The 17,839-nt window shown below is 37.6% G+C and overlaps 1 protein-coding gene and 1 long non-coding RNA gene across 10 annotated transcripts in view; one reads left to right on the top strand and one right to left on the bottom strand.

Annotated features, from left to right (window-relative positions):
- The window catches only part of LOC138924847 (uncharacterized), a 28,527-nt gene extending 24,616 nt beyond the window's left edge, over positions 1–3,911 (top strand). Inside the window, exon 3 of the long non-coding RNA XR_011440165.1 lies at positions 3,758–3,911. This is a non-coding gene — a long non-coding RNA (uncharacterized lncRNA). The remainder of the gene's footprint in view (positions 1–3,757) is intronic.
- Positions 3,912–15,546: 11,635 nt separating this feature from the next.
- The window catches only part of USP15 (ubiquitin specific peptidase 15), a 134,553-nt gene continuing 132,260 nt past the window's right edge, over positions 15,547–17,839 (bottom strand). For all 9 annotated transcript variants that reach the window (XR_011440159.1, XR_011440162.1, XM_023643918.2 and 6 more), the window contains one exon: positions 15,547–15,996. Coding sequence is in view for 7 of the 9 variants with exons in the window: in XM_023643918.2 (XP_023499686.1) it covers positions 15,814–15,996 (183 nt within the window). In the remaining 2 variants the exon portion in view is untranslated. The remainder of the gene's footprint in view (positions 15,997–17,839) is intronic.

Here is a 17,839-nt window from a genome sequence, read left to right as displayed (position 1 = left end):
ATTCCTTTATCCTTTTAATTTCTGCATATTCTGTAGTGATGTCACCACTCATTCCTGATATTAGTGATTTTTGTCTTCTATTTGTCTTTATTACTATGGTTGGAGGTTTATCAATTATTGTTCTTCTCAAAGAATCAGCTTTTGCTTTTATTTTCTCAATTGTTTTTCTGTTTTTTATTTTACTGATCTCTGCTCTTAGCACTATGTCCTTCCTTCTGCCTGCTTTGGATTTAATTTGCTCTTTTTTATGGTCTCTTAAAGTAGAAACTTGGAGGACTTGATACTGGTCTTTTTTTTTTTTTTCCTGAGGAAGATTCACCCTGAGCTGACATCTGTGTCAGTCTCCTTCTATTTTATATGTGGGTCGCTGCCACTGTGTGGCTAATGAGTGGTGTAGGTTTGCACCTAGGGTCTGAACCTGCGGACCTGGGCCACCAAAGCAGAGTGCGCAAAACTTAACCACTAAGCCACAGGGCCAGCTCTGAGACTGCTCTTCTTTTATAAGCACTTACTTATAAATTTCCCCTTTCCACTTATAAATTTCCCCTAAGCGCTTGTGTGAGCTTTATCACACACATTTTGGTAGGTTGTGCTTTTTCATTTCCATTCAATTCAAAATATTTTCTAATTTTTTTTCTTTTTTTTGTGAGGAAGATTGGCCCTGAGCTAACATCTGTGTCAATCTTCCTCTATTTTATGTGGGATGCTGTCACAGTGTGGCTTGACAAGTGATGCTAGGTCCATGCCCGGGATCCGAACCTGTGAACCCCAGGCTGCCGAAGTAGAGTGTGCATACCCAACCACTATGCCACTGGGCTGGCCCTTCTAATTTCCCTTGTGACTGCCTCTTAGACCATTAGGTTATTTAGAAATGTGCTATAAAATTTCTAAATATTTAGGTATTTTTCTAGATTTTTAAATTCTATTATGTTCAAAAAACATACTTGGTATGATTTATAATTTTAAAAAGTGTCTTAAGGGGCCGACCTGGTGGCGCAGTGGTTAAGTTCACACATTCTGCTTCTCGGTGGCCCAGGGTTCACCGCTTTGGATCCCAGGTGCAGACATGGCACCATTTGGCAAAAGCCATGCTGTGGTAGGCACCCCACATATAAAGTAGAGGAAGATGGGCATGGATGTTAGCTCAGGGCCAGTCTTCCTCAGCAAAAAGAGGAGGATTGGCAGTAGTTAGCTCAGGGCTAATCTTCCTCAAAAAAGAAAAGTCTCAAGCTCGTTTTATGGCTCACAATGTGCTCTACCTTGGTGAATGTTCCATGTGCACTTGAAAGAATGTGTATTTGGCTGTGTTAGGTGGAGTGTTCTATAAATATCAGGTCAAGTCGGTTGATACTGTTATTCACATCTATATCCTTATTGATTTTCTGTCCACTTGTTCTATCAGTTACTGAGAGGGGGTGCTGATATCACCCATTATAATTGTAGATTTGTACACCTTGATATTAATATAGTTACTCCAGTTTTCTTTCGGTTAGTGTTTGCAAAGTGTATCTTTTCATTTACATTTCACCTATGTATATGTACGTCTATGTACATTTCACCTCTCTATTTGTATAACTAGTTTTTTCCTTTTTATTGCTGGGTAGAATTCCATAGTGTGGATATATCAGTTTGTTTAACCACTCACCTATTGAGAGATATTTGGTTGTTTCCAATTTTGGGCTATTATAAATAAAGCTATGAACAATCATGTTCAGGTTTTTATGAAGACATAAGTTTTCATTTCTCTAGAATAAATGTCAAGAGTAATTGCTGGGTTGTTTGATAAATGTATGTATACATTTTTAAAAAAATGCCAGGGGCCGGTCCAGTGGCGCAGTGGTTAAGTGCACACCTTCCACTTTGGCAGCCCGGGGTTTGCCGGTTCGGATCCTGGGTGTGGACATGGCACCACTGGTCAAGCCATGCTGTGCTAGGCGTCCCACATGTAAAGTAGAGGAAGATGGGCATGGATGTTAGCTCAGGGCCAGTCTTCCTCAAAAAAAGAAAGAAAGAAAATACCAAATTATTTACTAGAGTGGCTGTTCTATTCTATATTCCCTCCAGCAATGTATGAGATCCAGTTTTTCCATATCCTCACCAGCGTTTGGAATTGCACTATGTTTTATTCTCCTGTGTTATATTCTTTTAGTTTTATAGTTTTATGCTTTGCATTTAAATCTATGATTCACTTTGAGTTAATTTCTGTATAAGGTGTGAGTTTTAGGTCGAGGCTTATTCTTTTGCTTATGGATATCCAGTTGCTCCGGCACATTGTTGGAAAGCACTATCACACATTGGATAGCACTTCAGCACACATTGTTGAAAAGACTGTCCCCTCTCCATTGAATTGCTTTTGCAACTCTGTCAAATACCGGTTGGCTTATACTCGTGTGAAACTATTTTGGGGCTGTCTCTTCTGTTCCATTGATCTGTTTATCCCTCTGCCAGTACTACAGTCTTGAATGCCACAGCTATGTCTTGAAATCTGTTGGTTGTCTTTCTCTGTATGAATTGGTCACACTTTCCTTGTTCTTTCTATGCCAAGTAATTTTGGATTCTGTCCGAAAAAATTCGACTGTGATACTGTGTAGATGGTGGGTTCTCTTAAAATCTTACGGAGGATGTTAAATTTTTTTCGTGACCAATCAACCCAGCTTAGGCTCAGACCAAAAGTTGTGTCTTGCTTTCTGTGGGCAGTGCTTCCAATGTCAGTTGTCTTTTCAAAGCCTTTTCAAAGCTGTTTTCTCTTTTGACTTTCCCACACATCCCTCACTCAGGATGTCCATGTCAGGGCCATGGTTTAAATCTTAGCTCAGGTCATAAAGCCTTTGCTATATTGTTTCGGGTCTGTCTTGCACATGTGTTTCTCAGGGCTTAGTATCAGGCTTGAGCATGATCTAAATGTGAAAGGTTGTGTTTTAAATTTGCCCTGTCCATGCACAACTCAGGGGTGAGCCTAAGTGTTACACTGAATTGGGTAACCCCCTTCCTCAAGTCTCTCCTTTCCAGAATTCGTGTTACACTTCCTGGCCTGCAAGTTGCCCTCTTCTTGGTTCCTTTGGACAGGAAAGCAAGATTCTGTTGGAAGTTGGCCATCTACGTGACCACACATTTCTCCAGCTGAGTCTGCCCTTGGGGGCATAGCTGAGACAAAAGAAACTCAGGGAATTCACCCCTGTATGGATTGCTTTTCCAACTTCCTTCCACAATCCATCTGTTTTTGTTTTCTTCTCAGAACCCTCAGGTAGTTGCTTTATGAATATTCTCAAGAGGTTTTAGTTGTAATTCACAAGAGATAAGCTGTAGGAGTGTAAGTGCCTTGGTAGAACCAAAACCTTCCTTTCATCTCTGTGGGAAGGTTTTTAGCTACAAATTCAGTTTATTTGAGAAATAGAGCTTTTCAGAGTTTCTATTTCAGAGTTTCAATTATGATAAATTGTATTTTTGTTGTGTTCTTGGAAGAAATTGTCCATTTCATCTAAGTTATTAAATTTATTGTCAAAGTTGTTCAAAATATTCACTATCCTTTTAATCTTTATAATATCTATAATGTTCTTGCTTTCATTCCTGATATTGATAATTTGTTCCATCAGAGTTATGGGCTGACTGACGTTCCCCCCAAATTCATGTACTGAAGCTCTAACCCCCAGTACCTCAAAACTGACTGTGTTTGGAGAAAGGGCTTTTAAAGAGGCAATTAAGTGAAAATGAGAGCATTAGGGTGGGCCCTAATCCAAATGACTGGTGTCCTTTTAAGGAGATTGGAACACACAGAGAGACGCCAGGGGTGCAGGAGTGACGACCACGCAAAGAGGCAGCAAGAAGTGGGCATCTGCAGCCAACCCTGCCAGCGCCTTAGTCTCGGACTTCAAGCCTTCAGAACTGTGCGAAAATAAATGTCTGTTGTTTAAGCCCCTCAGTCTGTGGGATTTTGTTATGGAAGTCCTAGCGATGAATATTAGACTTTTCAAAAACCTACTTTTGCTTTGTTGATTCTATTTTCAGTTTCATTGATTTCTCCTCTTAATTACTTTATTTTACTTCCTTTGCATTTAATTTACTCTTCTTTTACTAGCCTAAGGTAATGCTTAAATAATTTAAACTTTCTTTTCTGAAATAAGTATTTCAAGTCATAATTCTAAAATAAGCATTTTAATTCATAAACTTCCCTTTAAGATCTGTTTTAGCTTTATCCTACAGATGTTCATGTAGCTTTCTTCTTTGACACATGTTAATTGTCTATGGCCATATGTTTTATTCCCACATATGATACAAACCCCACAGTACACTGCCATTCATTTTACTTTGAACAACCATTTGATTTTTCTTTAAGAAAGGAAAATTGTTTTCATATTGATCCACATACTCTAGTCACCATTTCCAGAGCTTTCGTTCCTTCCTGGAGACCTGAATCTGCATCTGGAAATTCTTCCAGCATTTCCCTCAGCATTCCTGCAGGATGGGTTACTGGTGGACAAATTCTGTTTTTTGTTCATCTCAAAATGTTTAATTTGCCTTCAGTTTTGAAAGATGTTTTCCTGTGTATTGATCCTAAATTTGACAATCCTCCCTTTAGCACCTAAAGATATCATTCCATTTTCTCCGGGCCTGTATTGTTTCTAAAGAAATGTAAGCTATCAGATCTTTACTTAGTAATGTGACTTTTTCCCTCCTCGGGCTGCTTTTGAGAATTTACATTTATCTCGGGTTCTCAGCAGTTTGACTGTTACGGTGTGCATGCGGTTTTCTTTTTCTTCTTCCTGCTTCGGGTATGCTGGCTCTTGGACCAGTTGGTATTTTTGATGAAATTTGGAAAAACTTCAGCCATATTTCTTCAATTATTTTTTTCTACTTCATTCTCTCTTTCTTCTCCCATTTGGTTCAGTCTCATAGGTCTTTGAGTCCCTGTTAATTAAGAAAAAAACCCTCTGTGTTTTATTTTATTTTTTGACTTTGTTTTAAGCTCTTCTGTTCTGCATTAATCTCATCCAATTTATTTTTCATTTATTCTTTAGTTTTAATATTTCCATTTGGTTCTTATAGTTTTCATATATTTTCTGAAATTCTCTATTTCTTACTCATTCTCTCTTTTCCTGTAGATTCTTTAATGTATTTATTATAGTTATTTTAAAGTCCTTATTTACCAGTTTTAACATCTGCTTATCTCTGTATCTGTTTCTAGTGACCATGGGTTACATTTTTCTGTTTCTTTATATTTCTAGTAATTGTGAATGATACATGGTATTTTCTATTTTACAACATATGGAGGCAACATAGCAATGTCAGTGCTCATCAAGGCAACTGAAATGAACATTTTCATGTATATCCTTGGAATGTATTTCTCATTTCTCTTTTTATGATAAACCAAATTTTCATGGCATGATTTCGATCTTGACCTTTTCCAAGAACTTGGTTTTTCTGTATTTGAAATTACCTTAAGAAAAGAACAATGGTGGCCAGCTGATGGTGTAATGGTTAAGTTTGCATGCTCCCCTTCGGTCGCCCAGTGTTCATGGGTTCAGATCCCGGGTGCAGACTTATATACCATTCACTCATCAAGCCACACTGTGGCAGCATCCCACATACAAAATAGAGGAAGATTGGCCCAGATGTTAGCTCAGTGACAATCTTCCTCAAGCAAAAAGAAGAAGATTGGTAACATGTTAGCTGAGGGCCAATCCTCCTCACCAAAAAAAAAAAAAAAAAAAAGAGAGAGAGAGAGAAAGAAAGAAAGAAAGGAAAGGAAACAACAGTAACAACAACATGATAGCTGTGGAAATACAGCCACAAATGGTTTACTACAGAAGCATGTCCCTGATCCCTGAAGTTAACAGTCTAGTTACAGGCAGTGTAGTCTATTAGTTTTCCTCAGGGTTATGGGCAACTTTAGAAGAGGGAGGCTCCAGAGAGTCTAAGAAAAGATGCCTTACAGAGACAGGGAAGATAAAACAGTAACCTTAAATTTTAGGGGTAAACCCCAACAACACATTTTAACAAACCAAGCCAAAACTGCAGAATATAAGCAAGCATCAGATCTGGACAGATACACCATGCCCTTGGAGACCCAATGTAGTTGTGGAAACAGACAGGAGCGACAGAAAGATGACCAGGTCAAAATTCAAGTTTCCAGAGGTACCAGCCAAGTCTAAGGGTACAGACAAATAGGTATAAAAACTTCAAGTAAACAGAAGGGCTGCAGAATCTGGAGTGTGTGGGTCCACGGACAGGAGAGAGAACATGGCTATCATCTTTGTTCTCTCTGCCTGGTGACAGGCTGTCTCACTTTGAGGGCAAAAGGGCTGGTAGGATTACACCAAAGTCTGAAGTTAAATTCTGTGTTTGCTAATAATTGTGGTATGAAAGCAGCTTCCAGAGTCCCAACAATTTTACTTGCACCAAAGAAAACACATGGTCTTAGCACATTATTGTGAGCCTCATACATATTAAAATAACACAAAAACTCCTCTATCACTTATTTCTACAATATACATCAATTAGATGGATGGTCATGTACTTCAAAAGGCACATTTTAAAAAAGTTAAGCAATTTAATCTCCCTTTTGGGTCTAATTATTGAGGATTTAAAAATCTTGTTAATGGATTATGTGTACAAGTAATTCTGGTTGAGCTATTTTATTTCTATAATTGGTGCCATTAAACAGCTCATTTTTCACATGCCTTTTTATGGAAGTGGGAAAATCCACGATGTTCCATGTCTACCTAGTTGTTAAAAGGGAATTTGTGGGGATCTGTCCACGAAAATATTTTCTTTATAGGTTAACTCACCCATGAAATAAAAAAAACCACAGACAAGCTCTCCTTTCCAACCAAACTTGACTATCTTCTCCTTTCTCAACATGTGGCTCCTTTGGTTTTCAAAATTAATTTACCCTGTTGGGAAACTAAGTCTTGTCCTTGGCCATCAACACAACTCTTTTGTCTCAAAAATGAGATCTTTTTAAAATGGGAATTCAAGTCTGAAAACTATGGAAATTTCACTCTCCAAGCTAGCAATCTGTACACTTATCTTTGTATATTCCAACCAAATGGTCAATATTTTTACTCTTTCAATGTGCTTGGGGGGTGTAGGGACACCTATTTAGGGACAGGAGTAACAACTCATCTAGGCTGATTGATGCCATCTACCTGCTTCATACTATACAAATTGAGCGCTGTCACGGGGATGGGGTCTCAAGGCAGTGTCTGTGTGAACACACTACCACCCCGCAGGTTGTCTGGAGCAATCACTAGGTAAGCGCTCATTAGCAGTGAATAACTGCCTTCTCAGAGGATGCAGGAAGACACGCTTGGCCGCTACATTTTCAGTCAATGCCAGGGCAAGAAGAATCTAGGTGTTACTTTTGGTAGTTGTTAATTCTCCTGGAAAACTTTGGACTCTTTTCAAGTAAAATGGACAAGCTTAAGGGAAAGTAGGCTTCAGAATGTTGTATATGTGATACTCGGCAAAAGGAGGCAATCATCCTAGTCACAGAATGGTTACTTTGCCATGGAAACCAGATAAAATATGGGTTGGAAGACAGAATTCTTTACACAAGAATGTCTTTAGAAAATATAAATGAAATGTTGCCAGCTCTTACATTTACTTTTGAATATTCCAAATTTCATAAGTGATACTGAGTTTAGAATGTTACTGTATTTTAAATTTATATTTATTTTTAATGCACATTCATAAGGCAAAGTTACTTTTAAAGCTTTTAAAATACATACTCAGTAATAGGGATAAAACAAAATCACAATAAATACAGTGATGCTTCTGATACTGAGCAAACGTCTTCATTTAATACTTATCACATTTAGGAACACACACTATGCCCTACACCACCTTAACATCCATGAACAAAATTCTTCCATCGATAATTCAGTCTAATGGGGGAAGAGAGATGCGTAAATTATAGCCCAAGGTGGCAAATGATGTGTCAGGAAGATCAAACAAGTGTATGTTAGGATAGGTCCTGAAGAAGGTGTGTAGGCGTTCGCCAGGTAGGAGATAAGGTAGGCCATGCAAGCAGAATCATATGTGGGAAAGCCCGGAGTTGTCAAATTGTCTCTGAGGGAAGTTGAGGAGGTGGATAAGGGCCAGTGCTCAACCTTTTCCCTAGCGAACCAGTGAATAACGTTGACTAGTGATAACTGCTCTCATTTGTAAAGAGAGAACAATCATTCGCACACTTGGGTACTTCATTTTTGATTTCTTTTAGGAAGATTAGCCCTGAGCTAACATCGGCTGCCAATCCTCCTCTTTTTGCTGAGGAAGACTGGCCCTGAGCTAACATCTGTGCCCATCTTCCTCTACTTTATACGTGGGACGCCTGCCACAGCATGGCTTGCCAGGGGGTGCCATGTCCACACCCGGGATCCGAACCGGCCAACCCCGGCCCACCGAAGCGGAACTGCACACTTAACCGCTGCGCCACCGGGCCGGCCCAAGGGTACTTCTTCATTAGTAATAATCCCTGTTGCATCCCTCATAACGATCCAGACACAATTTAAACCTTGCAACCATACTCAGTGCCAGGAGGGGATGGCTCAGATGGATGGGGAGTTTGCTTTCTTCACAAATAACTATTGATAGCCCTCCACAAGTAAACCACACATTCTGAGAAAAATCATGTGCATGCTCAGCAAACATGCAGTTTTAAGAGTCTCACACTTCCTTCTGATCACTCTTTGCCCCAAGCCCGCCTAGACGGAAATTCTGGAGCTGCTCTCCTTTGTGGATTAGGGAAGCGAGAGTCAGAGGTGACAGGACTTGCAGAAAAGTGGGAGGCCCACAGCTCAGGTGATTGGACTGCTGAGCCTGTGCTCCAAACCACCCTTTCATCCAAGGAGCATCAGAGGACGACTTTGCGCACACAGAGGAAGAGAATGGCATTTTTTTTTTTTAATGGAGATCGCTCTGGCAGCAGAATAGAGAATGGACTGGAGTAGGAGGGGACTGGTGGCCGGGAAGACATAATCCTGGTTAGGGGACCTGATTGTACATTTATATTTTCAAAAAAGGGATGCTACATCATAGGCTGCTTTGACAGGCAGATATTTAATATTGGTTAAATTAAAATACCTATAACTGTTACTAAATGTATCCATATACAATAAAAGCCATAACCTCTGGAGTTTGGATTATCATCTTTAACTCAAATGATTTTAGATAATGATTAATGAAATTAGGGGAAAAAGGACAACATAATCTATGTCTTCTGAAGGCAGAGAAAGGTTCTAGATGTAAATGCTGTGAAGTTACGCTCATAAATAGCTTTAAAAATCATATTTGTTACTATGTAACCGGATTCTAGAATCCATGAAATTTTTTTTTTTTAAGGAAGATTAGCCCTGAGCCAACATCTGCCACCAATCCTCCTCTTTTTGGGGAGGAAGACCAGCCCCGAGCTAACATCCGGGCCCATCTTCTTCTATTTTATATGTGGGACGCCTACCACAGCATGGCTTGTCAAGCGGTGCCATGTCTGCACCCGGGATCCGAACTGGCGAACCCCAAGCCGCCAAAGCAGAAGGTGCGCACTTAACCTCTGCGCCACCGAGCCAGCCCCCCATGATGAAATTTTAATTTTCAAGCTTACCATTACACTAAGACTTCTGCTTCAAGTCTTTTATAGGAGCAAGGAGAAAATTTTAAAACAAAAAAACAAATAATAATTTGACCTATCCTCATGGTTCTTCTGTTAAAAATCTAAACATATCCTTTAACAATAACTCTAAAAGCTGAATTTGGGCCTCTCACTGAGAAAGTCTTTTATCAGCATCGGTTGAACACTCTAGTTGTCCATAATAGAAAATACTACCTTACTTTGCAAAACCTCGAAGTTTACGCCTCCACATCGTCACTTAATCCTCGCAAGAAACTGGTAGCATTTTACGGTTGAGAAAACAAATTCAGAAGCTAGTGAATTTTTAGAGCTAGCTGTGGTGAAATGGTTCTACATACAGAATGTTTCCTACCACATGTCACTCTCTCTCAACGAACATACTATCCAAGTATCTATGATTATTGATGTTTACTGTTTGAATCTGCAGTGTGACCTCAACTAATACAAGGCTATGTGGTTCAAAATTGCACGTACTTTTGAGTTTTATAAATTGAAGAGTTTTATTTTACTAAAGTCACTCAATATTTAAGAGTCCTACAGGAATTCCTTCTCAAAAAAAATTGTACTATAAATAACTTCTCCGTATTTACACATTATTTTTTGGTTTTCTCAAATGAAGGCAATTCGAAAATAATTCCTATCTGTCTGTAGGTTGCTTTGTCTTAGTTAATTTTCTGGACTCCGATAATTTGCCACAGGAATTAGGGAGTCAGGGGCTTAACAATGACCTGGAAGTCTTGAGCTTCTTGTGGGAAATGGGTTAAAAGGTCATGATGAGATTAATTCTGATGGATTCAGAGAACTTTAAAATTGCCCACTTGATATAATGGAAAGATAGTCTCCCTATAAAGGAAATGAAATACTTTCACTATTTACAGGAAGGACTCAGGTCAAAGCAAGCAGGCCAGATGAAAGGGTGAAGGCACAATGCAGGGCCAGAGATAAGCAGAACACTTTAATACACGAGTCTAAGTTACTTAAAACCTAGCATACCTAAGAATCAATGAACGGAGGAATAAGGAGTTATGCTGTCTGTTAACCTACAGTGTTCCTTTATTAAGTTTGAAAGAAAAGCAAATACTGTAAAAAAAAAAAAAAGTTTTAATGAGAGACCTCTGTTTGAGATGTTACAAAGTTTAAGAATCCTGAAATATTTTAGCTAAGAATTAAAAAGCAGGGTGATATTTAAGGTTTAAAACCACCATTTGGGAAATGTTAAGAATTTGTCATTACTGAGAAAAATGTAAGAATACACCTTACAGGAAAAGACTGTTGGGTGTCTCCATATTTATTGGTTTACTCTTATGTACGTAGACTTCACTCCAGCTAGCGAGGGACGTGAAGCTCCCAGCAAATGAAACTTCTTTTCGCTTCACCAAACTATATAGAAAAAGCTACAAGTTCCTGACATGAGGGAAAATTTTGAGCAAAATGAGCACCAACTTCAACCATGATTTTCTACAGTAGAACAAAGTTAATTACCAAAACAATTTAAACATTTATAATATTTCATCTTGTGTATACTGAAAATGTGCAGTCTTATTTTTACAGCATTTCCATTTAAAAGAACAATTTCCAAAGAGATAGCTGTATTTTTAGCTGCTCTGTATAATCACATGCAATAGAGATTTCTAGGAAAAAAGTAACATCAAAACCCATTTTACTGATTTTCTCTCTATCCTTTGAGATTCTAGTCCAAAATGTTAGGTCAACTCTTGATTTTCCTTGAATGGTTTATCCACTTTCTGGATTCCTGTAATAACTCAGTCTTTTCCTTTCACTACCCTGGCAATTTCCAGGCTCCCAACGGCAGAGCTGGGATACAATTAGACCATGGTATGATGTGGGGTCAGTATGTTTCCCAAAGCATATATTTGCCAAAAATAATTTTTGTACTGTCTGTTTTATATTATCAATTTAAAAATTCTTTACCCCATCATTAGTACAAATAAGGCTTGATCAATTCTTGAAGTTTTACCATGTACATTTTATCTTTCCATTTCTGATGTTTAAAAATATATTCTATGTAGCTTATAAAAAACTTGAATATACTTAACCCATTTTTAAGGGAAAGTTTTGTTATCTGAGCTGTTCGGAAATTCTTTTGCTTAATATAGAGCACATATGAATTAAACATATGAAAAGCATACATATTGAATTGAAATGTCCCCCAACCTAGAATAATGCTTATAAGAAAAATTATATATATTTCTCATGAGAAAACTCTGATAATGAAACAATACGGTATAACTCTGCAACTTAATATGTAAGTCAGCAAGGATACAAATACACCCTCCTTTTCCCTGTCTCCATCCTCTGGCACTTAAAAGAATTATTTGGGAGTTAACATAATTATACTTTCAAGAGAAGCTGTTTCAAAGAAAAACAAAAATTTATTGTAGAGTAAAAAATATGAACAAAGATTTCCACTCTTCTTCTTTGGCTCCAGTGATGAAATGTGCTTTCCTGTCCTTCTTACTCCTTTGAGATTTTAGGGGACTTTTGGTTCCCTCCCCTAGGGTACAAGAGTTCTCCACAGTCTACCTTAGAAACTCCTCTGGGGAGAAAGTGCTCATCCAGACTACACAGCAGAGATCAGAAGCATGCCAAGTAGGGAGGGTGGGAGGCAGGCAGCAAGTTCTTTACAGCATTTCTGTGAAGAAGTGCATATCTTGAAAAGTCTAAGAGTTGGGCTGCTTTTTATGATCACCATGCACAGCGGCAGTGGTAGTGATGGTACTTTTCTCCTCTTGGGGAGAAGGCTCCCGCGGGCCTGCTCCCCTGCCCCCCACCTTTGGTAAGGCACTGAAGGAGACTCCCCTCATTTTCTCTTGGAGTCTCCTGGCTTATTTCTTGTAACATGTGCTCACCTTAATGAAATCACGTATGAAAAAGGACTGTCCTTACACTGTATCAATGGCTGTGGTACTTACTGATTTTCTTCACGCCCAAATCAACGTTTTGTGTGGTTTTATATCTAGTTGCCAGGAAAGCAAAGATAAATATAGGACTACTAAAAGAACACATTATAAAAGAAAGCAAGATATTTAGATAAAGCAGCAGGCTGCAGCTTTTTCACGAGATTAATTAAAATTAAATTATAGAGGAAGAAAAAAAGTCCTGAAAATCAGTGCTGCATTTGGGGAAATGTAGAGAGTACACTTGAGTTGGATAAACAAAGTAAGGAAAAAAATGCCACGTTACATTTAAAATTTAATTAACATTGTAATAAATGTACATCAGTTGAATGAAGTTAATTTTAAAAGGGAAAGGTTACGTCAATATTCCAGCAGGTATCTTTCTTAGTCAAGACTCAAACACTGAGCTGAAGATACCTTTGGAAGAAAAGTTATTAGACTTCAAGATGGCTTTCTCTTTAGACTGAAGAAATCAGTAATGAGTCTATCACAGAATTTATAAAGCACCTTCCCATAAAGTACATGATCTCATTTGAGCTCTCAACAATGCTGTGAGGCAGACCCTGTTAACAGTGGAAGGTAGTACATAGATCTGAGGACCGAATATTGACCCCACCACACAGTCACTGTGTGAACTTGGGAATATTACTTAAGTGCTTTGTACCTTGGTTTCTCCATATGAAAAGTGAGGATGATGACTGTCCCTATGTCATAGCTATTGTGGGAGTGAATGAGATAATAAATACTTTAATACAGTACCTGGTCCATGGTAAGTGCTCAATAAATGCTGCTATATGTTTACTAGTTACAGGTGAAGAAACAGACCAGGAGGGATTACGTCCAAAGTCAGAGGATTACTAAGTAGCAAAACTACAAGCAGAATTCTAGACTGGATATATTCCTACCACCTGTACTACCTGTAAATATCTACTTTTAATTAGAGTACAGATCTGACTTTTGCACTATTTTTACAGTCTTTTCTGTGCAGCTGAAAATGTCATCTGAGTTTGACAAATTCAATGGCATTATTAACATGATTTCCTATTTAAAAACACCAGTCTTTTAGTGGAAATGTAAGTTAATCACAGGCATTAAAAAGGAATGGTCTCTATGGACAATTAGGGTGGACACTACAACCTAGGGCTACAAAAGTTCATTTTGGTTTTTCTTTAAACCTCAGCACAATGGAATTCTATAGTCTGTTAGTTGGTAGACAGCAGAAATATACCCAGCTCTGTGAGGGCAGGGATGTCTGTTTACTGCTGCATCTCAAGACTAGCACAGTCATTAGCAGGTGCACAAACGTTTGTTTAATGAATGAATATTTAAATGAAAAATACCAACTTTAAAATATGTCCTTAACAGTAGGATTCACTTTGCTCTGATACACTTTCCTTTCTATTTTTAAATATATGATAACTAAAAAGTCTAGCATACAGTAACCTACCCATAAAATAGGGAATTTTTATCAAAAGATTCAGAGTAAGAAATAAAAGACTAAATAAGGCCTTGAATAGCTTTATTGAAATCTGTATAAATAAACATGCACATTTCAAATGTAAACTCAAGTGAACTCAAGTGCAGACAAAATTTTAACCTCTGTCATGCAGGAGGTTAGTTTACATTTAAAAAAAAAAAAAAAAAGGAAAAGAAAAGAAAAAAGAAAAAACCCAAAGCAGCTTTTAAAATACCAGGATGAGAAACCAGCTTTAATATCAAGGTATAAAGCAAAGCCATGATCAACATACCTCATTTATCCTGGTCAAATGCATTTTTTTCTTTTTACTTTTAAATGCTAACATAAATAAATAATTTACCAAAATGTGCACTCACAGAGTGAACTTTTATTTACAATACACAATTTATAATCTATTGTATTTGATTAGTTCAAGTGAAGAACATTATACTTTTTGCTTTAATAACAGTGGGACACAAAGCAATTTCTCAGGTAGTCGATACGGGAAATGTGCCCCAGCGTTTAGATTTCCTATTAAAGGCAGTATTGTATGCCAATTGACAATACATTCTTTCAACTAGATCAAAGGGAAAAAGCAGCAAATAAAAAATGTTTCAAATGTTCACACATATTTTTGGCATCCTGGATCCTTGAATGTGGTGAACTAAAATCAAATTCAAGGTTTGTATGCTGTATATACTGTACAGGTTCTGACTCTGGAACATGCAAATGCCAATTCTCTTATCATAAGTTACCTTCTGAGAAAAGCTGTAAGGCTATGGTGAATTCCATCAGGAACACACAAAGAAAGTTAACAGACCTACCTTTAAAGCCAATTGTCCATTAATGATTTAAAGACCAATCTATGAAAAAAATTTCTCATCTAAGCTTGATGTAATTATTACTATGGATGCAGAATACTATTAAATGTCCTTATATTACAATAATTGGGAGCGCTAAAAGTTGCCAAATTACCAAAAAATGGGGTAGAGAAAAACAGACAGCAAAAATTTTAATTTTGGACCAACACCAGATTAAAGATATGCATTTTAAAGCAAGTCACAAAGAATTTGAATGGCTAAGGAATAGATCCCAATAGCAGAAAAAATACTTACATTTAACTGAAAAATGGCTTTAGATGGAGTGTGAAATCTAGAACCTGTTTCCACAGTAGCAGTAAAATGAACATTATAATCTGGATTTCTAATGATACTATAAAAGGAAACAACTTTTTCAAGATTGTTTCTTGTATCATGATTTGGTTTTTTAATAGGCCCACATTGATTACCAGGGATAGATTTGAAAATTTGGTTTTCCAAGAATGCTACTGCAGTATGTGTCATGTTCATACTGCAGCTAAATATCATAGTAGTATACGTGGCAGCCTAATGCACATGAACTAGATTATCCAAAAACTAAGTTCAGCCATAGTTTTCTTGCAGTATTATTAGAGCAAAATAAATGACCAACATCCACAAATTTAACATTTGTCATCAATTAACTCACATCCAAAAAATTAAAGAAAACATAATTCATCAAAACAGCAGCAAACTTAAAAGGGATTTATTTGTGATTTCCTATATATATTTAGCTTGTAAATACAAGACTGTAAATGTATTAAGAGACAATTTCTGTTAAAGTTTTCATTGTGTTTCACTTCAAGTACTGCACAAGTTAAAATCTGATAAAGGATTTACATTCGCTTATCTGAAACTCCCCATCTCAGATTTCTGTTTAATGTGGTGGGTAACTTCATCATTTCAATAGATACCACCAGCAGGAAAGTCTCTCTTTTATGGCTTCTAGGACTTTCATTAGTTAGTGTGCATACAGTTTTCGTTTTCTATATCATTGTCATTATCATTGCTATCTTCATCACTTTCTAATGGGATGCCTGTGGCAGCTGAAGCACCTTTAGTTTCTCGGTCAAGAGGAAAAAAGCCAGTTCCACTGAAAGTGTCTTGTCTCTGGTAGAAGAGTACATACGCTGCTTTGGACTGTTAAAACAAACAAAGGACGTTAAAATGGTCATGATTTTCAAAGATCACATTAAATTTACTACCAAGTTTGAGCTGGCAACCAATTTTGGTGATGGCATAAATCAAACAGAAAAACCATACATGGTCAAATGGAAATTACCAAAATTGATTAAATATAAGATGACTTCTACACATACAAGAAGAATGGTCACTGGAATTAACATGTTTATTCTCTTCTAAGTTAGTTGGACAGATAAATAAATGCAACTCTATCACAGATTAACCTAGTTACTCCAACATGAAATAGAATTCTATGCCTTCTTCCCTCCCGTCTCTAAGGAAAAGGTACGCTTTCTCCTTTCTAATAATAATCGCTTCATTCCGTTTGCTCTGGAGCCCAACTTTCCCTACTATCTTAAGGATATCGTTCCATCAGTCATCACTGTGTATCTTGAATACACAGTGTCCTTATCTACTGGACTCTTTGGCATAAAAAATACTTAAGTGTTTTCTCATCATGAATCCCTCTCCATTCTCCCTCTCCTCTAGCTGCCACATACCTCTCTTCCTCTTCCTCACAGCCAGGCTGCTAGACACAGTCTAACAGTCCTGATTCGCTCCGAGGCACACTCCTTGATTCAGTGTGATATAACTGTTGCCCCAAACATTTTATGAAATAGCTTTCACTGGGGTCAATAACCTCCTATAAACAAATTAAATGGATGTCTTTTTAGTTCTTTTAGTCAGTCTCTCTCCAGCATTTAATGCTTTACTACTCCTCTTTCCTGCCTCAAACCATTTTTGGCTTTTGTGACACCACTTTCCCTTAGATCTTCTATCTCTAGGATTTCTTCTGACTTTTCTGTAGGTCATTAAATCCTGATCTTTAAAAAAAATCATTCTCTGTCCTCAGCCCACCACTGTTTCTCAATCTGTATCTGCTCACCAGGTGAGTGCTTTAAACATATGGCTTCCATTGCCACCTAAGACTACAACTTAAATTTGAACTTAGGCCAGTTCTCACCCCTGAACTCTAGGTCCTATTAGTCCACCTATCTATGGAAATTTCCACAGAGCTATCATACAGCTACCTCAAACTTCCACGGCAAATTTTCTTCCAGTCTTGGTGAATGGCGAAGTGAGAGTCACCTTCAACTTCTCCCTCTCTGCATCTCTATATCCTTACTTACATCTCATCTTAATCAAGTTCTACTAATTCTATCCAGTAAATATCTCATAAATCCATTTTCCCCTTGTCTAAACACTTACTACCACTACTTTAAATTTAGAAGCTCTTATTGCGTAAATTACATGACAGCCTCCTTTTTGCTGGAGGCTGAAAAATGCTTTCTGCTTTTCTCAGTGCCTTCCAATCTGTCTTCTACAGAGTTCTCAGAGAGATGTTAAGATGTAATTCAATAAAATATTCTTCTATTGCTTAACAATCATCCAATGCTTCTCACAGCCTTTAAGAAAAGGTCTAAACAACGAAGAATGTCATCTTTCTTGATCTGAGTGCCAAATTTAACTCCAGCCTAATTTCTGCCCCAAATTCCTAACAAGTCTTTCCTTTCAGTAATACCAAGTTATTTGCTGTTGCCCTAAATGCCATGTTCTGTCATGCCTCCTTGCTTTTGTGGGTACTGTTCTCTTTGCTTAGTGCTTCTTTTGTCTCATTTATTCCCATGTGAACTTGCTGACTCAGGTCATACACCACTTTCTGCACGCAAACTTTCCTGCCCTGGTCCTGTGTTCTTAACCCCAAATCAGTTGAGACAGCTGTTGCCTTCCTATGTTGCCAAGATATTTAATAGCACTGATCATATATAATCATTACTTTACTTCTCTGGCATGTATAGAT

Source organism: Equus caballus, chromosome 6, assembly GCF_041296265.1.
Source record: "Equus caballus isolate H_3958 breed thoroughbred chromosome 6, TB-T2T, whole genome shotgun sequence".
Lineage (NCBI taxonomy): Eukaryota > Metazoa > Chordata > Mammalia > Perissodactyla > Equidae > Equus > Equus caballus.
This window is presented reverse-complemented; position numbering and strand designations above follow the sequence as displayed.